The 24,106-nt window shown below is 44.3% G+C and overlaps 2 protein-coding genes across 2 annotated transcripts in view; one reads left to right on the top strand and one right to left on the bottom strand.

Annotated features, from left to right (window-relative positions):
- Positions 1-208: 208 nt before the first annotated feature.
- DEGS2 (delta 4-desaturase, sphingolipid 2) lies at positions 209-15,942 on the top strand (the record flags this gene model as incomplete). Its single annotated transcript, XM_084270615.1, has 3 exons — positions 209-290; positions 9,075-9,817; positions 15,761-15,942. The coding sequence occupies 3 exons, from the start codon at positions 209-211 to the stop codon at positions 15,902-15,904; spliced, it is 969 nt and encodes a 322-aa protein (XP_084126741.1). The 3' UTR covers positions 15,905-15,942.
- Positions 15,943-20,246: 4,304 nt separating this feature from the next.
- Positions 20,247-24,106, bottom strand: part of EVL (Enah/Vasp-like) — a gene marked incomplete at its 5' end in the record, with an annotated part of 150,131 nt that continues 146,271 nt past the window's right edge. Inside the window, 3 exons of the mRNA XM_084270708.1 lie at positions 20,247-20,843; positions 21,875-21,932; positions 22,310-22,376. Of these exons, the coding sequence (XP_084126834.1) occupies positions 20,806-20,843; positions 21,875-21,932; positions 22,310-22,376 (163 nt within the window). The 3' untranslated portion in view covers positions 20,247-20,805. The remainder of the gene's footprint in view (positions 20,844-21,874; positions 21,933-22,309; positions 22,377-24,106) is intronic.

Raw genomic sequence — 24,106 nt, forward strand, 5'->3', positions numbered from 1 at the left:
AGGGGCTCGGCAGCTCCCCCAGCTCCCTGCACACCGAGCACGGCCGCGCAGCTTCCCCCTGCGGCCGCCCCGTCGGGGCGCAGCCCCGGTGCCCGCCGGAGGCGAGAGGCAGCCTGCGGGGCGGAGGCAGGAGGCGGGCGGAGCCGCCCCTCCGCCGGGCGCAGAGCTATAAGGACAGCGCGGAGCGGCGCGGAGCGCAGCGGAAGCCATGGGTAACCGTGTCACTCGTGGGGACTTCGAGTGGGTCTACACGGAGCAGCCCCACACGCAGCGCAGGAAGGAGATCCTGGGTACGTCGAGGGGCTGGGAAGCGGCCGCCGTCGGGGGAAGCGGTCGGGCTGGGGAGACGGGGCGGGTGGGAGGTCCGTGCCGGCTTCGCCGCTGTCGATGCTGGGGGTCGATGGGGACCTCGGCCGGGCTGCAGAGAGCGGGGCCTGCAGCCCGGTGAGCTCGGAGGGGTCATTTCCCCGACGCCGGGGGATATGGTCTTCCGAAGTCTCCCGACGCCGCCTGCCCTTCGGGAGGCAGCGGAGAAGCAACGGCGAGGGCGCCGGCGGCTGACCGGAGTCCCGCTGCACCGAGCCGGGTTCCACGGGCGGCAGAGCTGGCGGTGGCGGGGTCGCATCGCTGAGCGATCAACCTGCTGCGGGGGCCGCAGCTCCACCCGGGTGGGCAGCACTCCGCTCTGCGTGGGGAGGGGGGGATGGACGGAGGGGGGGAAGCTGGGAATCCTCCCGCGGGCAAGTTTTTCCAGTGTCTCGGTAGTGCAATAAAATCAATGAGGATGTGAGTGAGTGTTTGCTAAAGAACAATAGAACGTCCCCGCTGCTTGTCAGGTACAAGGTACACGCTGGTGTTTTAACGCTCCACACGCAGCGTTGAACTGCACCTGTCAGGGTCTTGGGTTGGGAGGGTGTTGGGTTGAGGGTTTGGGCTTTTGAGAAGAGAGTTTCTGAGAATTCTCAGAATTACTGCACAATATCACTGCCTGTTTCCTGAAAATGCATCCTCAACATTTTGTTAGGAAAGATTTTTCTCCTCCAGTTCTGTTTGGATTGTTTGGTTGTTTTGGTTTGGGTTTTTTCTTCCTCCCGGTGTTTAGGATGAAGTTTTAGAAGATCTTTTATAAATGAAGGCACTGGAGCTTGTGGCTGAGGTGCTGCACAGGGCCTATAATAAGTAGGTATAGGTAGTTTCTTAACTCCTCCACAATTAATCCAGGGTTAATCTAAACTAGAAAAATGTTTCCGGCATAGTTATGGTGATGAAATGTCCTGGTCCAGGTTTGAATTATATCCAGGAAAATAATAATCATTTTACTATGTAATCATGGTAGAGAGTCAAATTATGTCATTATATAAAATGATGCTACTTGTGGTCATGCTACACATCCTTTCAGTTAAGGGGACTATGTTTTGGTGAGCCACGTGTAGGACTGTGTGTGGTGGGTCTCTCCCTTTTCTAATTTATTTCTTTTCTGATCACAGAATCACAGACTGGTTTGGGTTGGAAGAAACATTCAAGGTCATATAGTTCCAATCTCCCCCCTGCCATGGGCAGGAAATCTTGCTATGGAGTGGGGACTGCAGATTGTGATGAAGTGGTGTTGCAATGAGGTACTAGGGTGGTTGGACTATCTTACCCTTGCCACAGAAAACTCTTTTTAGGACCTGGGTTTAGAGGATTTTTTTCCCCACACTCTGGGTTCCAAATGATCAGCTGGAACCAAGGTCCATCTCTTTCCTTGCAGCCCCCCATGCCCCAGCTGTGGGGGCAGAAGGAAGACCACAGAGAAATATGACATGGGAGATGTGGGCAGAACAATCTGTGTCTGTGTGACAGGGCAGAATAAATCATGCAATTAGTGTCATGAATACCAAACTGTTAGCACAAGTCATTGAAACTATAATGATATTCTATATCCCATTGGTATAGTGATTACCACTGAACTATTCAAAGCCCGAGGGTCAACAACCCCAGCATATCTAGACTACGTACTTACCAAAGTGCCTCATGTCTGTTGAGCTGGAGTGCACTGCAAGAATCTTACATACATATGAACAAACACCTATAAATATGGATGTATTTTACATTTTTGTATATGGCAATGCCTTGGGGACAGCAGCATTCCATGCTGGTAAAGGAAGTATTTGCCTCTCAAGAGGTTAATGATTGAGTCACTAAGCACTGAAACTTGATTGTTTTCTGTTAGGCTGCAGCTTTTTGAAATGTTGGTCTCTTTCAGGCATGGCTACTTGGATTTAAAAACAAACTAAAATTATCCACTGAGGGGAAAAAAAATGAGCAAACTGACAAAAACATACGGCAGTTTATTTCTACATCAGTGGTGTTTCCTCGAGCTGTTGCCCCAATATGTTTCTATGCAGCAGCTGAGGGATAATAAAGGTCTGTCACAAAGTTGTATGTCATGACTTGAGATTTAGTAGCCCAGGTGTCTGAGATTTTTGTAGTTGGTGAGAATATATGTATAACACTAATGTATGTAACACTAACTCTGTGAGTCCAACCCTCTGCCATGGGCAGGGTCACCCTCCACTAGCCCAGGCTGCCCAAAGCCCCATCCAACCTGGCCTTGAACACTGCCGGGGAGGGAGCAGCTACAGGTCCTCAAGGCAACCTATTCTGGTTGAACAGTAGAGCTATGAGTTCTATCAACTGGGCTGTCTGGAAGCTAGCTTATGGCAGGACACTGCTGCACTAGACGAACCCACTGTGGAGGTGATTTCTATCAGCTATAATTATACCAGCAGATAGATTACACTTTGTGTGGGGGAGAGGTGATACTTTCTCTCTCACCTCTTTGTAGATATCTTCCTCTTAGACTCTGGGTATTTTAATGTAGCTAGATCTTGGTATTGCTTCTAAGTTACAGTGGAGATCTCTTGACAAGCTGGCACTCTGACCCTGATCATGATATTCATGTTCCTGAACTCGTTATTCATGCTTTTCAGTTTATGAAGTGGAATTGTTGGATTGCCGTTCTCTCACCCTCCTGCTCGTTACTACCTTGTTTCAGGACTGAGATTTGTGTTATGCTGCAACAAGTTGTGTCAGGGAAGGACCTGGCTGAAAACTAACTTGATGTGAGAGAGGTTTTTTCATCTGGATCTGTTTAGCCTTGCTGCATATTTTCACAAATGCTCTCAGAGGGAGATATAATGTAGGGTATAGTGTAGAGGGGATAGCTACTTCTGTTAGAAATAGGATTCCCACTTTGGTGGCAATAAGTGTTTGTTAGATTGAAATACTTGGAGAACTATGGTCTTGCATGGTGGGAAGTGGTGGGTTTTTGGGCTTGAGAGAAGATGAAAAAAGTCATTGCAACACCATAAGGACATACTGAATGGTCATTTCACCTGCAGTTTTCCAAATGCAAGCAATGAGCAATATGTCGTGGCATGGAAAGAATGAGATATTATTTGTGCTGTGGGTTGGATCTAACTATAAAATTAGTGTTGGTTGGTTAGAAAATGTCTTGCCTCATAGGATTCTTAGGGAAGCACTTGTTTGCTGTTGAGTATGAGGGCTGAATCAGTGTTGCTCAGGACAGGCTAGGAGCATCTGAATATGATCTTACATCCAAGAATAATTAATAACTATATGAATGGTTCTTTAGCAAGTTATTTTGGAGTGAAGATGGTGCAATGTTTTATAGGTGCTTTATCCTGTTGAAAGGCTGAGATGTTAGCCTATGTAGGGGAGGTAGAACAAAATTAAAAAGCCAAATGCCATTTTATTTTAGCATTTAGCTGATTTGAGTATAATAGCTTCCAGCTCTGCTCACTTATTTAGAGATTAGTCTGCTATTTCTTCCAGCTGACTCTTCTGTTGCCTATTTAAAACTCACATTTATGAAAATTCTGATAAATTGTACCTACTGAAATGCACAAGATGCATATCTCCTTAGCTTAAATCAAAGCTCTGAATTGCATATGCTTCTGGCAAAGAAACTATGTTTGTTTCTCCTTTATGCTGCAGTACGTGGGCACAGTGCTGCCACTGATGTGCATGTTCTTTGATGAGCACATTCAGAGTAGCTGCTATCTCAGTGCTCATGCCAATTCCCTGTGGGGATCACCTATGGAATAAATCACATCAGCAGAAAGTCACAGTTTTAGGTGCTTGTGGTCTTCTGCTGAAACTGTGTTAAGTGCAACTGAGGGTTTCAGCTTACTGCATGTTGCAGGTTTTTACAGATTCAATGATTCACAGAAAGGTGAGCATTGGAAGGCACCTCTGGAGATCATCTAGTCCAACCCCCTGCTAAAGCAGGATCACCTAGAGCAGGCTGCACAGGACAGCATCCAGGTAGGTTTGGGATATCTCCAGAGAAGGAGACTCCACAAACTCTCCGGGCAGCCTGTCCCAGCACTCAGACACCCTCACAGTAAAGAAGATTTTCCTCAAGTTCAGATGTAACTTCCTGTGTTCCAGTTTTTGCCCACTATCCCTTGTCCTGCCACTGGGAACCTCTGAGAAGATTCTGGCCCATCCTATTGACATCCACCCTTTAGACATTTATAAGCATTGGCAAGATCCCCTCCCAATCTTCTCTTCTCTGGGCTAAACAGCCCCAGCTCTCTCAGCCTTTCCCCTCACAAAAGATGCTCCAGTCCCCTCATCATCTTTGTAGCCCTGCACCGGACTCTCTCCAGTAGTTCCCTTTGTTTCCCTTTTCCCTTCCAGTTTGTTTCAGAACCATTCTCTCCATCATTCCTACTGTGAACCAGCTAATAAACAAGTCTAACCAAAGGTAGGAACTGCTGTCCTAGTGATGCACTGACACCATTTATCTCTGTTGACATTGGCAATGTGGCACCACTGTGGTGCTTTGCCTCTGGTGGCCACTTCTGGGGGACATTGCTCCCTTGGACCAGCTGAGCACAAAGCAATTTAGGAGCTTGTGGGCTGCAAATACAACTGAGTCTCTTGAGTCATCCCAGGAGGGTTTTCAGTGAGAATAGAGGATGAGAGTTCAGAACAAGGTATTTGCTGTCTCCTGCGGAGCAGGAACACTAGGCACTAGTGACCAACAGCTTCTCCACAAACAATTACTCCAGCACTTACTGAGAATCACTGCAGGACTATGGTGTGTGCTCCTGGATCTCCAGAGAGAAGAGTATCAAGGAAAAAAATCTGTGGTCAGAATAATTTCTCAGTAGTGTTTCAGAGTGAGGAGTGCCTCTAGAAGGTTGAGTGATGCTTACACACAACACTGAAGTGATCTCTGTGAAATGTTAATTCAGTAAATGAATTGTGTCTGAATCATGAACACTTCTGAAAACATACTTCCAGCATTTGCTCCCTCTTGATTGCTGTTCTTTCATCCATGGTGCTGTCTTTCATTGTTATGGTGCGGATTTCAGCTGCTTTGAGGTTACATTGTAGGGACGGTGGAGCTGCTTGGGCAGAATTATTAACAACATCTACCCACTGAAGTGGGTGGTACTACTACTAAAGTGCTTGCACGCACTGCTTTTGTGGTGTGCTGGGACAGAAGCATCATGCTTCTGCACTGCTGTACATCTATACCAGTGTCCCCATCCTCTGAATGGCAGTATGATAGGCAAGCTGGGACCAGCACGTGTGGATAAGCAGTGTGCCAGGCTGAGCTAACAGACCTTCCCAAAGAGATGGAGGCTGTAGAAAGTGCTGTGGAGACATTAGAGTAGCTGGAGCTGTCCTGTCCCTATTGTACTCTAAAGAGCAAATCTTTATTGCATGTCATAGCATAACTGTGTCATCCCTTTCTCCCCCTGCCCCTTTATCTAGAATGGTGGAATGATGGGATTTTTTGTTGGGTTTTTTTCCCCTCCTATTGCTGTGACCTTTCCATGTCATGATTGTGGATAATGGAGAGCTTACTATAGACTACATTGTCATGTATTAGCCCTGACCCAGTACTTGTTGGGAAGTGATGGATTCTGACTGTATAGAAGCTGGTCAATTTTATAATGGAAAAGTGGTAAGGAAACCCAAATGGAAATGATTCAGGAAAAAACAGCATGATGAGAATCTCAGCTCAGATGTCTCCTAGTGTCAAACTCCAGCAATCTCAGGAGTGCAGCATATGTGTCTGTTTACTGCTCCAAGTGCAGTGAGTAGCAAATGAAGGAGTCTTTATTGTGGAGCTGCCACAGGTCTCACAGTTCTTTATGGCTCCTGGTTCTGCACCACACAGTAACTCTGTATCTGGTTCTCTGTTGCCTTTGGGATGTGCAATTGGCTGACAGCTGATTTCCACAGCCCAGCTGATGACCTACAGACACCTCTCACAGCACAGCCTTAGAGGGCTGTCCAGGTTTTTCAACTTTAAGTTCTCTGTCTTGCCTTACTGGGATTCCTCCAGCTAACTGGAAGGCATGAGCACAAGGCAAAAATGAGACACGTCTTTGTGTCAGCACACTGTGTATAAACTGCAGTCGTGGGGATCACTTAATCTGGGACTGAATGTGGCCCAGCATTCACCTCTTTGTGTGTGCAGTGCTCCTGAACCAGAAGGTCTCTGTCAGGCTGCTCCACCAGCTCGGCTTTCAGCCCCCAGTGAGTCAAACAGCCCCACCTGTCAGCCCCCTCCGAGCTTTCTCTGTGCCACAGAGGTGGGAAGGCTTAATCAGTATTAATGATAAAAAGACACAGTATCGTGGTTTAACTACTATGCAAGAATTCACTGTTGGAGAGGAGTTAATCATGTGTTGAACTTTAATATTAAACCCTAGCAAGTGACTTAATAACTGTCACCTCTGGTAAACGTGGCCTGCCTGCATTGGTGCTTGCAGGCAATGTTACCTGCCACCTGGCAGTTACTACTCTGAACTCTCTTACATGTAATCTGCAGTCCTTCTTACCTGCCACTGAAAGAAATAGGTTCCAAAGTGACAATATAAATAGGTTCTCAAACTACAATACAAAGCATTGTCACTTTCCCATCCCATTAAATTTATTTTTTGGGGGGTCAAAGTGGCCTGAATTTTACCAGGCTGGGGAACAGATTTACTTTTTTTACAGATTTTATCTCTCTGGTGACTTCAGTAGCTTAACTCTACCAAGTGCATAAGTGAAAATAAGAGGTAGTTTGAGTTATTAAAGGGTTGCCTGTCTTTTGTACAGAAGTGCTCCTAGTCAGAAGATAAGGCTACGTAAAATTATGCCTGTAATAGATATTTTGACCAGGTCATTATAGCAAGTCATTCTTTACAGTGCACTTTGTGTAAGATTTTGGTAACTGTTCAGGTACCAAAGAACTATTTCTAGCACATTATCAATTCTAACTTGAAAAATAATTTAAAACCCCTACAAAAACAAGGGATAACCCCACTCACCCAAAGCCAGCAAATCCAAACCCCCTCAGCTATCCAGAGATTTTTATAAAAAAAAAAAGTTTGGCTGACTTTAGAAATGTGAACTTTTTGCTAGAGTTTTCCCACCACTTAGAAAACCTCTCCCCTGCCTGAAGAATCCTCATGGTGACTTTTCTCCCTTGTTCTCACAAGGGAAAGAATCAAGAATATTCCTTTTCTCATCACCTTCCATGAAACCTGTTTAATCTTGAACATCTCCAACCTCTATTGAGCTGGGCTGAAGTTGGCCAACAGGCTCAAAAGTTGTTTGAATGGTTGCAGAACATGATCGCATCAGCCTGCTTCCTGAAGTAGTGCTTCATCTCTCTGAACTGCTGCAGGCTTTTCCGGATTCACTTTTATAGAAACCTTCCCTCTGTCCTGCATTCAGTACCAGCCACAGCTTGCAAGGTCACATAAAGTTATGTGCATTGCCTTCTGTGTTTGTTTTTTTTTTATAGCAGATACAGCTGCATAGATGCAAATTATAATCTACTTTTTATTGCATTGGTATCATACAGTGATAGACAGATGATACTGGCTTTTCTGTTCATACAGTGGGACTATCAAGCTTGCAGGGACATGCTGTGTGACCTTGGGGTCCAGAATGAGTGAGTTCTCCTGCGGTCTTAGATGTGTAAAATGTTATTTCTGAGAAATGCAGAGTATGAGTAAAGGGAGGGGGGGGAAGTAGGTGGGTGAAAGTTATAAAACAATGGAAAATTAATGTGCAAGTTAATACTGAAAGTGAAGACTGTGGGTTTGTAAAGAAGAGACCTGAAGCAACAAACAGCACCTAGAAGATAACCTGTACTTCTGTGTATTTTCTTTTTCTTAAAAGGACAAACGAGTGGCCAGTAGAACAAGATCAATGAGCTGGTCTTGTCCTGACATGAGTCAGGCCTGGCAAGCTTGTCCGATGTCTATCTGCTGCTGTATTGAAGTATTTATGAGACTGCACAGAGCTGTTGTGTGACTTTCATGCCTGTTTCCGGTATGTGACTTGGGAACAGGCTAACAAATAGGAACGGAGGAAAAACGTATGTCTTACAAATTCCTGCTAATATTGCTGACTTTCTTGTGATGTTACCATGTGTGAAGACTTGTACATGTTGTAAGGACTGGTGAACACTCAAATACTTAGGAATTTTTTTAATGCTGCATTTCTCCTCTGACCACAGAGCGAAACCCGGCGAGCCTGTTGCTCAGCCCTCTTCCTCTGCTAGCATGTCAGAAGCAACAGTGTGACGAGGGCTACAGAAAGGCACCTGTATGCCTCTTGGGGAAAACAGCATTTGGATTGGCCAAAATAAAACAGGAAATTAAAACTTTACAGAAGGTGTTTCTTTGAGCTGAAATCTGGTGGGGTTTGGAATAATCCTTATGAAGGCACATGGTGCTACATATTGACCATCAGGTGTGTGTTCTCCCTCCCTCTCTCATTGAAAAACACATCAACTGTATATACAAAAGTCTATATATTTATATACTCTTTATACAGTAAAAAAAGAGATCTCACAGTTGCATATGATGCTGGCAGTAGGAATGGAGCTCATACATTAGTAAAGCTGTCAATGTAGTGGCAACGTGGCTCTGGAATTGTCATTCTATAAAGCCAGGGCCTCAAACATACCATAATAAAATCAGCACCAGTGGTGATTGTTATTACCTAGCTGTGATCTAATGAGGTTTTCTCTGCATTTTTCCCTTTAGCAAAGTATCCGGAGATCAAGACTCTGATGGGACCAGATCCCCATTTAAAGTGGATTGTATCTGGGATGGTTTTCATGCAGTTTCTAGCATGCTACCTGGTGAAAGACTTATCCTGGAAATGGATTTTCTTCTGGGCTTATGCTTTTGGGGGCTGCATCAACCATTCGCTGACCTTAGCCATCCATGATATTTCACACAACGTCGCCTTTGGGAACAAGCAGGTCAAGTGGAACCGATGGTTTGCAGTCTTTGCCAACTTGCCGATTGGCATCCCTTACTCTGCCTCCTTCAAGAAGTACCACATTGACCATCATCGGTACCTGGGTGGGGACAGCCTGGATGTGGACATTCCCACAGACTTTGAAGGCTGGTTCTTCTGTACGCCACTTCGGAAGGTGCTTTGGCTTCTCCTCCAACCTCTGTTCTACAGTCTGAGGCCACTGTATGTGAACCCCAAGGCAATTACACGGATGGAAATTTTTAATGCTCTTGTCCAGTTTTCTATAGACCTTATCATCTACTACCTTTGGGGGCTCAAACCTATTGTTTATTTAATAGCAGGTACAATTCTTTGCATGGGTTTACATCCCATTTCTGGGCACTTCATAGCAGAACATTACATGTTCTTAAAAGGATATGAGACATACTCTTATTACGGGCCTCTGAACTGCCTCACCTTTAATGTAGGCTACCACATGGAGCACCATGACTTCCCCAGTATTCCCGGATGCAGACTGCCCATGGTAAGTATGGCATAAGCACAAGTGAATTTGATTTTTATAAAATCGGCTAAATTGTCTCTAATAAATAATTCTTAAATCATAGCAAATGATCAATTTTAAAAAGAAAATAAAAAGGGAAGAAGAAGAAAGCTTTTTTATATTCTTTCTTTTTAAGCAGGTCATTGAGAGAAATGGCTGCCACACTGCTGTAGTATTTAGTTTATTTGAAGGAAAGAAGAACTTCTGAGCCTTGGAGGGCTTTTAGCATGATAAAATCCTCCAACAATGCTCAGAATTTCTCCACTTCCTTCACTTGGCCACCAGGCTTAGGCCCTTTGAAATTTTCAAAGCCCATCTAAAGTGAGACAGGTGGCAATTACTACTTGAAATTTGTCTAATGATCAATCCACTAACTATATTGCTTGATTAAGATCAAACAAAAGTCCTTCTATTTTTTGAGATGTCATAAGTATCAGGACATGTTCCAACCTGATGCAGAGAGCACTAGAACACAAAGCCCCACTCTACATGACTTGTTTTAGCTCTGCTGCCCCACCCATAGAAAATGAGGATGCCTCATCAGTCATTGGGAAAGTGCTGTGGCTTTCCTCTTTCGAAAGTCAAGCCCCTTTTTGTTTACAGTTTATCAGTTGTGGGAATCAAATTTGCAAAGCCCAGGTGTCTAGGAATGGTTTTTAATCTCCCTCCAGGTATGTAACTGCTCTTCTGGGTTTTAATACAGGGCTCTTGAGCAGGTGCTCACATTGTTAGAGGTATGTGACTTCGAAGTATTACTCCTACATACAAATCAGGCATAGTAGGAAGGAAACATCTTCTGTCTGGTCTGATGCAAAGTTGGGGGCTACTACTGTAGCCCATGAGGTGGAGGTAGAGCTGAGGAAGCTGAGGTTCAGAAGCCATGGCTTCCCCTACACACACAACTTGTATGATGATATATCCAAGCAAATCTGGTTTTATGGGTTAATGTTCTTCATGACAGAAACTGACTGAAAGGAGATTCAAAACAAGAGGAGATTTTCTTGTGGGGTGTAGAAGAGCGTGGGGAGGCTCTGTATAGCCTGCAATTCTGTTTGAACACACCTCCTTCACTGCTGGAGGCCTCTCGTGGAGAAGTTGTCCATTCCTGGTGGGGTTCAAAGCTGCTGGTAAAGCAGCCCACGTTCACATGTGAAGTTCTCCTGTCAGGCACTCCCGTTGCTGATACGCACGATAGCTCAGCTGGGAAGGGTATGAGCTTACCTGCAGCTTCAAATGTTCAAACTTGTCAGATAGGGTTAGATACTTAGATTAGTGAAATGTAAATAGAAGAAGAGGAGGTTAGTGCTGTCTTACACAAGGGAGGTAAGTGGCTAATTGAACTTGCTGGGACTGTTGCTCCAGACCTGATTGAGACCTGGAAAGTTCTTCCCCACCCACACCACAAATAGTTCAGCCTAATTCCTCAAGGCAGTGCATCAGCTGGAAGCATCTGCCTTCTGTGTAAAGAGGATAGAGTTATTAGTTGAATTTCATGGGCTCATGTTCCTGGATTTCTAGCTCGTGGACAACTGGGACTTTTCCCTACTAGTGGAGGAGGTATCAGGCTTGCCAGTCATTGTTGCTTGACAGAACTATATGGAAACCTTTGACATGTCATCAAGTACAAATGAAAATCTTTTATGAAGTGAAGTTCCTTTGGCAAAACAGTTACTGTAGAAAATCTGTTGTATATTAAAATAAGTTGGCAATTCTCTTCAAATAGAGAAGAAAAATTCTCTGACTCTTTGGTGGAAGGAGATAAGGGGAGAGATCTTCACTGGATAGCTTTAATGTTTGAGCTTTGTAACAGGTAGGGCTAGAAACCTCCCCTGGTTCTCCCCTGCTTAACCTCCCAGCAAATTCTTCACTCAGCAGAGGTATAGTTTTGCAGATCTAGTATCCTAAGCATCTGAACTTCTAATAGTTGAGTGGTGTAATATGGGTGACCTCTCAGTACATCTACTTTTACTTTCAATCGTTGGCAAGTAGAAAGTGGAATAATCTTTATCTGGTTCCTTCATGATTGAGAATAAGGGAGAAATAGGATCAGAGAATAACTGGATCTTAATCTTGGGAAGTAACTGGCTCTTCCACTTGCTTATCAGAAAAGTAAATTCAGCTTTGTCCTTTGTTAGAGGTGTCTCATTCAGAATGTTCTGAGTAATGTGTTTGCCACTGGAAAGACCTTTACCCCAGGAGTGTGACAGATTTGAAAGAGGAAGAATTAGGCTGTGCTGTACGCATATAGATAATAAAGACAAGTGACATGAACGTGCAGTAAGAACTTGTCTCACTAGTATAATGAGAAATTACTCCAGAGACCAGAAAATATAACATTATAATGAAAGCCGTATGCTGAAAAACCCTTATAGACTTATGACTAGATCAGTCTTTGGATGAAGCTTTATAGCTATAAAATATTGCATTGTTTACCAAATGATTAAAAAGATATGTTCTTTGTTATCTGGAGGAGTGAGTATACCTACAGAGAGACTGGACCAGAGAACAAAGAGGAACTCAGTATTCTTTCTACAAAGTGCAATAAAAACTGCAGTGTTGCCAGAAGCAAACTAGTTACTCATTAAGCTTGTGGGAAAAGGAAAAGACATGCTATGAAACCAGATTTATTATACAGACAAGACTGGAAAACATGGTAGATGTGCTTGCTTTGAATTGCAGATTTCATTAACCCTATGATAGCCAGGAGGGCTAGCTTGAGTGCTCCCCACCCGCCCTGCTCAAGGACTATGGAGGGAACTGCTGTAATATGCCTTCCAGTGTTTAAAACATCATTTTTCAGCTTCTTGTCACAAGGATCTCTAGCTTCTGTATAGCCCCAGGACAAAGGATCTACTAGAGCAGTGGTGAAATAGGTTTCATTTAACTTTTGTGCCTGATACAGTGGGGTAGGATTTGGGTTCAGTCTGAAATAAGTAATTTCTTACCTGCCACCTTGATCTACTTGAAGAAAAGCCTCAATATGCCAGGTGCTAAGTGCCTAGTAAGTTTTTTGCAGACTTTGTGATCTTTTGTTAGCCTTCCTTGAAAACTTCCCTTCACAAACTAGCAATGAGTTAAGACTTACGGTTGGGTTCTGCAAAGGGGAAGAGAGGGAAGTATTGAAGCAAATGGACCAATGCATTATGAAGAGCTTGAGGGGGAAGTCAGGAGCAGGATTTAGGAATACAGTGCCATCCTCTGGGTGTGGCATTGATCTATCACTGATCTATGATGTGAACTTACTGCCTGGAAGTTTCCCTTACCTCCATTGCTGCTGTTGTTGTCCTGCTCAGAGCACAGGGACCTTGCCAGTGGTGTAAGAGCTGCCTGCCTTCTTCCTGCTTCATGGAATTGGGATTCCCTGTCCCACAGCTGACCTAGGGTAACACACTCCAGTGCAAGCCCTTAATTATCTCCTGTGTTTTCCATGCTGGGCTTCTCATTCAGAGTGAGCTGTCACCATTCTCTGCAGGAAGGTGCTAAACAGCTGAGCCTGGTGAACAGGCAGCTCTGCCACCACCTGAAGCTGTCAAGCAGCTTGCTAGCCAAAGCTGGGCTGTCTGCTGCCAGAGTATGATGTGTATGACCTGCTTCAAAATTCACTGCTGGGTATTTTGGTTAATCATCCTAGTTATACAAAACTACTTTTATTCTAGATAGCTGTCTTAAATCTGTAATACAACTGCAGAATATGTGTATGGGATATAGGGAATACATTGAAGTACAACATTCCAGACTTGCATGTGGTGTCCACCTGAGCTCTTCAGCACTATACCCAGACTATGCTGCTGCTCCTGTTTGGTCAAAGTACAGAAAGTGTTGGGTTGAATACAGACAGGCTGTTTATTGGCTGCTTCTCTGGTTATTTTTGGTTACCCTTTGGTGCCAGAGAGCACTGCTGCTGCCTGAGGCATTGTTCCTAGGAACTGAATTGGTGTCTGTGATCCTCCAGCCCTCCACCTCTATGTGCAAAGGGCAATCTGAGTGACTTTCTGAAGTCCTTGTAGAGGTCAGTCTAACAAGATTCTGAGCTCTGCAGAGTAATGTAAGCAGCTGAGAAAACATGTGTCTGGATCTGACCATAGTTCCTGTGGACAAGAAGTATGTGGGGGTTCTGGAGAAGAGGGAAATGTTGAACTTGCCATATGGACTTGGCTAACATAGGCGAGGTCTGAACTACTGCCTCAAGTCAAAATTCAGAAAGAATATCTAAAATAGAGGTGGGGATTTAAGGTCTGTGCATTCCCTGTGACAGGGAATGACCATGTTGGAGCTGGAGTGAAGCTTCTGGGGCTGGCATCTGAGAGCCCCTTTGTGTCTCCATGAGACCTCATTGGTGGCTTTCACTCAAGGGAGGTTACTGTCTAAATAGTCCTTTCTCTCATCCTTTGATTGTTTCAGTTACCCAGCTAGGAAAAGGGAGGATGCAAAACCCAGATCAAATTATTTCTGACCGTGGTTACAGGAGGAGTGCAGGGAACTAAGTCTTCATCTTCTGAGATATTACCTAGTGCCTGGAACTCACCCTTCTTCCAGTCATTAGCAAATACCTCTAAGGGGAAATGCTGATATTGCCCGAATCCCTCTGAAAATGAGCCACATTTAAAGCAGGGTCTAGGGAATTATTAGGAAGTCAGAGGCGCTCAGTGAAAGGCAGAGTACAATCAGACCTGAAGTGACAACTCCACCTCCCACGCGGCACTAACGTGCCACACGCAGTGCACAGGGGCTGAGGTGCAGAGGTAAAAGATCTTAACAAAACTTGTAAGTCACGCGACCTGCCTCCCAGGGAAGTGTCTGTTGGGAAGCTGAACTAATGAAGAAATAATCAGTGAATGGTGCTGGGTTATAATTTAACTAGTGCTGGGATTCTTACCTTTCCACAAACAGTCAAAATGCTCTGCTAGATCCCACCGTTACACCCCGGATGCTGGACCATCCTCCTGGATGACCTTCATTGGAAGCCCTTCCTGGCTTTAAAATTCTGCAGGGTTTTTAGAGAGAGAAGTCATGCTGTCCTGCAAGACAAACTACTTGACAAGAGCTTTGTTTGTCTGGGAGGTGGTGCTCTAATAAAAACATGCCCAAGCAGTTTAAGCACAAGTGTACAACAGTTAACAGAGTCAGCTGCTTCATGGATGTGTTCAAAAACCAGAGCATCTAGCTGGAGCAGGGACCACTAATAACTCAGAAATCCTCATTGTCTCCTGAGCCCTCCAGGCTTGAAGCCTCTTTGTCCTCTGGTTCTGGCCTTACTACAAGCACCGCCCCCAATGATATTCAATACTTCTCTGATGGCAAGAGTCATAAGACTTGGAGATTTGTAACAGGGATGAAATTTTCCTAGGCTCATGATCTAATAATGAATCTTGCAGCAGTTTTAACACCAGACTGAGGAGAACAGACCGCCCCTGCAATCTCCTCTGCCTGCTGGAGGAACCTGTCTCAGATTTGCATCACGGTAGCAGAATGGAGGAAAGAAAATGTAGTGTAGGCAAGGCTGTGTCTGGTATTTACTCAACTGGTATTTCTCTACTACCCACAACCATCAGAAGATGAGTATTATGGGTAGTGAATAGAGAGCTTTAAATACCATGTGCTGGTATCTTGGCAATTTATAAACTAGATTAATGCATTAGTCATCTCATCATGGAGATCCCTCTACCCCACAAATGAGAGGAAATAGTTCTGACTGAAGGCAGAGATCCATCATCTTTTAGATTCTGACCCTGTGAGGGAAAACATCAGAAATCTGCTGAGAAGTATCTAAATGTGTTTAAGTACATCTTATTTGGCTGAACTTCAGAAGCTCACAAGCAATAACAAGTAACTGAGGTTATGGCTCTGCTATCAGATCTGAATGGGAAGACTGAAACACACCTGACACTGTGCAGCTAAACAGCTCATTCTCTCTTCTTCTTCCAGGTGAAGAAGATGGCAGCAGAATATTACGATAACCTCCCATATCACCAGTCCTGGATTCGAGTTCTGTGGGACTTTGTTTTCGATGACACTATTGGTCCTTATTCAAGAGTTAAGAGACGATGCAAGCTGGCAAAAGAAAGCTAATGGACTCACTCTGGCTGCTGCATTGGTGTTTTGTTTGTTTGAATGACTTGAGTTTTCTGCAGAAGTAGAAGGATGTTTGTGTGTGCCGAAGCAGCCTTGGCATGTGCTCCTTAGACCAAGAGGGTGAGTGTGAAAATGAAGCAATTGGCTGCACTGGTTTTGACTATTGATTCTTCTAAATGAAAGGTATTTGTGTATGTAACCCTGAGAATAATCTAGATGAGTGAGCTATGGTTATGCAAACCTTCGGTCTAGGCTTAGAATTAACTTCCTGGGCAAGTGTGCCCAAGTCTGAGTTTTGGCTTTGTCTGTGGCAGAGAATGCTTGGTGTGTGTATGTGTGAGCATGCACGTGCGTAGTGTAGTGCAGGACTGGTTTCTCTTCATGCCAAATGAGATGGAGATACTCTGGGTGCTTCTGACTGTGAAAACAGGGAGGACTGGCATGCAGCAGTAAACGATACTTTCTAGCAAATGCAAAGGTGCCTTTACTCAAAGTCTTGTCTAACCTAGTATCTGATAATGGCTGGTAGCAGAGATTTTGTATAGGCAATGGGATATGTGTATATTTTTGTACGTTTGGGTCATTATTTTAGTAGCTGCTCTTTGACCTTTATTCCAGGACTTTGTCTAAACCTTTTCTGAATCCATTTCTATTCTTAGTTATCTGTTACTCAGTGTAGCAGAGCTGAACTTTGGTATGGACAAATCCTTCCTTTAGTCTTCTGCTCGCTGCCTGAGCATCAGGATGGATGTACTCTTGGAACTGGGTAGTCCTTTCTCACCTTTTCAACAGTATCCATAACTTCATGTTTTTCATACTTTTCCTTACTGTATGTCCTTCTGGGAGTAAGAAGGTTCTAGCTTTACCTGGTGCTTACCAAGGCTGTTAATATTTCTGATCATCTTTCATGGTCTTTACATTATACCCCTTTTTATGAAATAGGAGTTAGTGTCAGTGAAGACATGGAGACACTACAGTGGTATTTCTTCCTAACTGCTTTCAGAATAATTGTAACTTTTTACATCTCATTCAAGGAGCTTCAACGTGAAATTTGGGAAACAGGTAACACTCCAGTTATATGAAAGCCATCTCTGATGGTGTTAGGGGGATTGTTTCTCTCACTGTGTGTCTTTGTGCTGTTGACATTAACTTTCATCTCTTATTTCTAGCCACTGGAATAGTTAAATCTTCCTGCCTGTCCTCTCCACCTATAAACTGGCTATCCTCAATAATTCTGTATGACCAAAAGCCTTATTCACCATACCTTTCTCCAAGCAGAACAATATCCTTGGAGTCAGGAGTTCAAATGCAATCTAACATCTTCACTTGGCTCTAGAAATATGACAACTTATTTCTGTCCTTACTAAATGATTAAAAGAAAGGTTTATAAACATTGTCTTGCACTCTAACTTTCCAACAGTATGACCTTTTTGTTTTCTTCTGGAAATCTGTGTCTGTAACAAAGAGCATTATTGTGGATTCTCATTGGTCCCTCCAAGTATGCTGTTAGACCTGGGAAGCCTGATTTTCTCAATACATACAGTTTTATTCCTTTCTCCTAAGCACTGGATCCTGTGACTCAGCCTGTACGATTGCTAGCCTGGCACGTCAAGGCTGCTGCAATTTGGGTTCCTCCTCATCCATTTCCCTTTCCAACTCTTTTTTTTTTTTTTTGGCATCTGGGTCAATAGCCATGTTTGCTCAATGGTGCAAGATCCTTTGTGATGCAGGGGCTGAATACCAGTGCATTCACAGATATTATTTTGGTGCATGGGTTGTCCTTCTGGAAAAAAAGAACAAGGCACTTTTTCTGACACTTCAGATTTCACTGGTTTTTCAATGGAGAACATGCCTAAGACTTTATTAAAATGATGACATTATGTCTTAAGCATGTTCCCCATTGAAAAGGAGCCCCTCTTCTCCTTAAGGACGTGGAAACCTCCATTAACTTCTTCGTATCAGTGCTTGTGTCAGGGAGCTTCAGTTTTTTATTGTTGTTTCACTTGGTGATCACATACTCAACTTCCCGTGTCCTTAATAACCTCTTCCTCAACTCTCTTGGCCAACTTAGAAGGTTAATATAAAAACCATAATAAAGATTATACTATCTTTTTCAATCTGACTGTTGTCCTTTTCCTCTGTGGAGAGTGACCTTTCTGTAGTTCCCTTACTTAGGTGAACGCATCATGCAATAGTTATGTGGTCTATAGATTACAAGTGTAGCCTGGTAATCTGCTGCCTCCCACCAGTATTTCCATCGCAGCCCCAGCCTGCTTTGCCCCAGCAGCCCCACAGCACTAATGTTCTGAGGTCTCCCTCTCAGAGGCAATCTGAAGTGGCTGGAAGCTTGGTGCTTCCAGATGAGGCGTGCAGGCTGAGTTTCAATGTGTGGGTGCTGCTGGAGAAGGCTGTGGTCCTGCCCGTGGGCACTTGTCGTTGATGCTGCCGGTAATGCCAGCAGAAGGGGTTTATGTTGTCAGTGTGGGGGGACAGGCCTGGGTTAAAAGTACATTATACTAAACCTACACATTGTAGGAAATGATAATAAAACTACCATGTATAGTTTTATTCTCCATTATAACAAAACTATACTACTGCAAATAAGCCACCCTGTGCATCCCCACTGCTGGAACTGCCAGCTGGGAGCGAGCAAAGCGCTTGTGATACCAGGACTGTTCCCTGGCTCCTGTGGGCCAGGCTTCCCCTTCTCCCTCACACACCTTGCTCCTACAGATATTCAGGGGCCCTGTGCAAGTTTCAGCTTATTACATCTTAATTGTATGAGGCCCACAAAGGTAAGAAAGTAAGAAAAACTCGCTTACAGCAGGCGGCTGCTGCTAACAGAGGGCACGCCACCGTATCCAGGCTGTGCGCTCAGCCCGAATTACAACACAGTGATTACTGACCTTAGGCATAATGCCACATTCCTAAAGAAAACATGAACTGTGCCAGGCCCCAACTTCCTGAAGCTCAATTAAGATTATGGGAGAGTTTCACGGAATGGCTGTGATCACCTGAGAGGCAGCAATTTTGAAAAGTACTTGCCATTGTCAGGTATGCCATTAAATGGGTTTATAATTAAGAAATGCATGAGCTACTGTGTGAGATTTATGCCACAGAGCAGTATAATCTTTGCTGTTACTGATATGTGTCTGTGTTTTTCATACTGAAAAGGCTCTTTCTTGCTGTCCAGGGGTTGACGTGCTGTGATGCGTTAGCCTGATCTTGTTCCCATGTGGACATCTTACCCCACTGTTCAAGCCAGCTCTAGCCTTTTGCTGGCACTAAGCAGCCCACAGGTATCAGGCTCCATCTGGAGCTTGCAGTGGCATTAAACTCAAATTTCTCCCATTTCTCCCATGTTTATTCCACAGAATAGCCACACTGAATCTATGGCAGAACCACATTATGAAGGAAAAAAAAAAAGGAGAGGAAAACCCCCGAGTATTTCCTGTAAGACAGATAGGTGTTGCTTTGAAGAGTGCTGGAGGACAACCCCACACTCTTCTAGCCAAAGTGGGCAACATTTTACTACTAATTGTAAAGAATGCCCCCAGCCCACCTCTTCTCCTGGTTCTTGTGGCTGGCAGGCAGTCCCCACTGCCTGCTGCCATGCTCCATGAGCTCTGGGGGATGTGAGCAAGGGGCAATCGCAGGCTCTCCTGCCAGCACCAGTTTCTGCTCCCAAAACCATTCCCGGGGCTCAGCTTTTAAAACAAAATCTTCGTGAAGGCCTGAAGGGGCTTGGAAAATACCTGACAGATGTTAATAGCTGATCTCAAATCTCTTGCCTTTTGCACAATCTTACCAAGAAGATGGTATCAGGACTGCTGTCAAGCAAAGCTTTCCCCAAACACAGTTAAGCAGAAATTCCCAAGATTGTGCTGGCACCCTCCTAACGCCTTCAGTAGCCTTGCTCTGCATAAAGAGCCCCATTTTATCTACTGGAAACCCTTTGGAGTGCAGCAGATGGGACCCGCTTGCTTTCAATGACAGAAGATTCAGTGGGACAGTTAATGGTGGCCTAAGAAGAGCCCTAAGCCAGTGTCCTTCACTGGCTTCAGTGAGAAGTTGCTGAGGTTGCTGCATCCTGACTGCTGGAAGTGGTGCTCAGCTGCAGCACAAGGAGGGCGAGGCAGGTGAGAGACATCTCTCTGCAAAAGCAGCCACCCCAGTAGCTGTAAGATGCTCAGGCTGTCTTTTTGCGTTCTGTTGGCAGGCAGAGCCCCCACCCCCTGATGAGTCTTGGTCACCTTCCTCTTGAGGTCAACACAGGTGATACGAAGTGCAGGAACACAAAGGATGAATGAAACAAAGGCAGGCAGGGCCATGTGGACAATAAACAGTTTATTACCAATATGAACACAGATACTGTGATGCACTGACGTACCATTTTTTAATATTGTGATAACTCTGAGACAAAGAACTTGTTGGCTGACAACTAACATGTCTCTGTTTCTTCTGGTGATGCCACAATACATTTCTGTTGGCAAAGGATCTTCATTTACATTGCAGACTACTAATAAAATTACTTTGAAGTCATCTATCAAAAGCAAATGGTTCACGTGTGTTCTTATCTACTGCTAAAAAGAAAGGTAATACATTTAAATAAGCAAATACAAAATACAAAAAAGGCTGACAAATCCAATGTGCAGTGTCAGATGAAATCTAAAAAATCCAGAAATTTAAAATTCAATATTCTTTAGATTAAGACTTTTAAAATGAAGCAAATCCAAGGCAGCAGCAAGCTTCAAAGTGTGCTGAGTCTGCTAATAAAAAGGGTATAAGAACAAAGACAGTGCCGGTGTCCTCTCTCACCATCTTGCATGACCTTGGTACACTTAGAAATGATCCGATCTTCCTAGCATTCTTGGTACCGTCCAAATGCTTTGCAATCATTATGTTGTACTGATCCTACTCAACTCCTGCCGTATGGCTAGAAAACCAAACCAAAAGGTTAGTGCATAATGTTATACCCAGTGTGACAGAAAATGCTGTGTATAGAGGTTGCAGAAAGTACACGCTGGTAAAAGGATGAGTGGAGGGTAAAAGGATGAGTAAGGGTAAGCAGTCAGCTGTTTGCTTGCAAACTGCAGCACTGGTTTAAGAAGTTGCATCTGTGGTTCATGTCAATGTCTTATTTTGCACTGGAATGAACTGGGGAGGCTCTGAGGGCCAAGCTGCTGGGGCAGTAGCGTACGGGCGAGGGTGTCCTCAACTGCAAACTGCTCTGAAGTTTTGTGAGTGCACGGGTCGAGGGCAAGGGGACAGGGAATGGATTCTAGCTGTTTTACAGTCTTCTCTTTTTCCCCTTCTGTGTGAATCTAGGTTGGGCAGTGCAGAGTGTGTGCATGCACCTTCATATGCCCTAATGTGGGCTTCAAATAGGTATTTTGCTGTGTATTTCAGTAATGGCCCTAAAACAGACATTTAGTTATATATTGCAGAGCAATTTATAAAAAATTACTGATACATTCAGTCCAGATGTCGTACTTTACAATGAATAATAGAAACATGTGGCTATTTGGAAAGCTGTAATCGAGGAAAGGTCTGAAATAGCATAGGAAGCCTACAGAAGATGCTTGGGAAGGATTTTCAGTTTGGTACCTTTGTCTCCTCCTCATCTGGGACCTGTGTGGAGGGCTAGTTACAAGCGATTTCACACTCCCTGATTGTGATAAATTGACATGCCACAGGCTACAGGCAGGTCCCTTCCCACCTGTGAGAAACACCGTCCAGTGGATTTCTCACAAGTTGGGAGTGAAAGTGTTTGTCAATAAAAGATGTAAACACAATGTCATGATCAGAGCTTAGATAAGGTAGATGCTTGTTCTTCAAGAGTGTATATAAATCAGAGCTGCTCAGAGAAGTCTGAAAACACCAGGGAACTCTCTGCAGTTCCTACCATCTTATCTATGGGAAATTAGTCAGAAAGATGAGAAAAATAATAATTTTTCTCTTTCTTACCATCAATTATCTCCTCTTTCACTTTGTGTAACTCTCTTACAACTTCCTCCAATATTTCCTGATGAGACAAAACACAAGTCAGCTGCTCAGAATCTCCTTCTAACCGGTGGAAGAAAATGCAAGTTTAACACGGTTGTGCTTGTCCCCCGCCTCCGCTGCCGCTCAGAGCCTACAGCTACTAACAGCCACGTCTGCACTCCCAGGCCAAGGACGCAGAAGATGCTGGCATATTTATTTGCACATTTCTCTACAGACATCTTGATCAAACAGCAGTGAGATTGTGCTCTCTCGCTGCTCACCAGCTGGCCCTTCTCTAAGCACCTAGTTATAGAGGAAATCAGAAGACTGAACAGCTGTTTTGCTTGTACAGCGCATGCATGGGGGAGAATGGGTAGCTCGTCAAACCTCCTAAGTGCAAAAGACCTTCTCACTCACCTGTTTCATTCGATCGAAATCTAAGGCATCCATAGCCACATCATTGCTGCTGCTCACTGGCTTCATCCTTGAGAAATGGAAGAAGAGGACAAAAAAAAGCCAGTTAGTTCCTTGCAGTGCATGCTAAGCTATGCTCACCTGATGGGGTGGATATCATCCACCTCCAGAGCAGGAGTGCCCACGTTTGAGCACTGAACTGGAGGCTCCCTCTTGTGCCTTTCAAGAGGGTTTGGCAATTGCTGGAGAGCAGCACAGCTCCTGTTTCACAGCCTGACCCTCAAAGATGCTGCCGCCTTCTATTGCAGACTTACTGGAAGGACCACAAAGATGACACTGAAACTTAATTTGCTTTGGGTTTTTTTTTTTGTGTGTGCTTGGAGTCTTGATTTCAGGCTAGAAAATGCTGAGATGTCTTCAGGGGATAAAGCCTGTTAAACAGTGTGTTTTATTAAGCATTTGCAATGTGTAAGCTAGATGTCTGGTCTTCTCTCACAGTCTCTTTTCTGTACAGCAACCCTATCCTGTCTACCTAGACCTTAACTGCATGCTAAAGCAGTAGTAGAACACAGATTAGAAAAATATTGTAGGAAGAATAACCACCTAGTAATCCTTTCTTTGGAAAGCCTGATGGACTCAAGTGGAGATTGTTGTTAGCACTGTGCAGCACAGGCACTTTTTCTTGACCCAGAAGCAAAACCAATCTGCCCTTAATGGCTGATATCCTTGAGTGTTATCAGTCTTCCAGGCGGTATTAGTCAGTGGGCTGAACTCTCGTGATGGCCAATAAAGTAAAGGAAGGAAGCAGAAGCTGCTTGGCTTCCTCTTTTAATCAGTAACTCCAAAACATTTCAAAAATTAACCACAGTGTGTAATTCATAGAAAAGGCTTAAAATAAATTTGCCATCTTTGCCATCATCTTTGGACCCAAACTGGGGGCTGGCAGAGATTCTGAAGCTCCTGAGGGTATGCTTGGTCTCACAGCCCTTTCTTGGGAAAAATATGTCTCCTACCACCTCACAGCTAAGCTGGGAGGTCAGACAGATACAAATGCCATCAAACCGAACAGGAATGGAAACAAGTCACTGCTGAGAGTTTTAGAAACCTGCCCTGCTTCCCCCCACAGAAGTCATTCGAGCAAGCAAAGACTGATCACTACTCCAAGGTTAAACTAGGAAAGGATATTTTCCTACTGAACTCCTCCTGCCAGGATGGAGTGACATTGCAGAAGATAGCTGGCAAAAACCTGATGGCTGCTTTCAATAGCCCACGTTTCATTCCCATTTGCAAGGAGAAGGAATGGTCTTTCTATATCTATTGGTATTTCCTAGAAGCAATGTGTCCTGGTGGTTTTTAGGAGAGCTGGAGAGACTATATTTTGACCTCATAGCACTGGTACATGCCTCTGGGCAGGACATGTTCCAGCATCTTTAACACGGCAGCAAGTGCACGTGGATAGTTGCCACTGGCAACTTCCTTTCCTCAGACTATCAGCACTATTGTATATATAGCAGTGTAAAATAAGGGGCATCTCCTTGCACTGAATGCTGAACATATAGAAGTCTTGTGTTCTACCTCTTTCTTCATCTTACCATCTATCTCAGTGTCCAGTACTGCAGTAGTACTGGGTGCTCCTGGACCTGCACTGGAAGGAAGATTGTCTTCAGCTGTCCTGACATCAAACTTCATCTTGATCTCTGTGAGCAAGGACTTGTAGAGTCCTCCTGCAGGCTCCTTGGCTTTTGATGCCTACCAGGTTTTGTATTCTGTATTTCTGAACGTCCTGTCTGTGGCTGGGCC

Source organism: Gallinula chloropus (assembly GCF_964237585.1).
Source record: "Gallinula chloropus genome assembly, chromosome: 14".
Lineage (NCBI taxonomy): Eukaryota > Metazoa > Chordata > Aves > Gruiformes > Rallidae > Gallinula > Gallinula chloropus.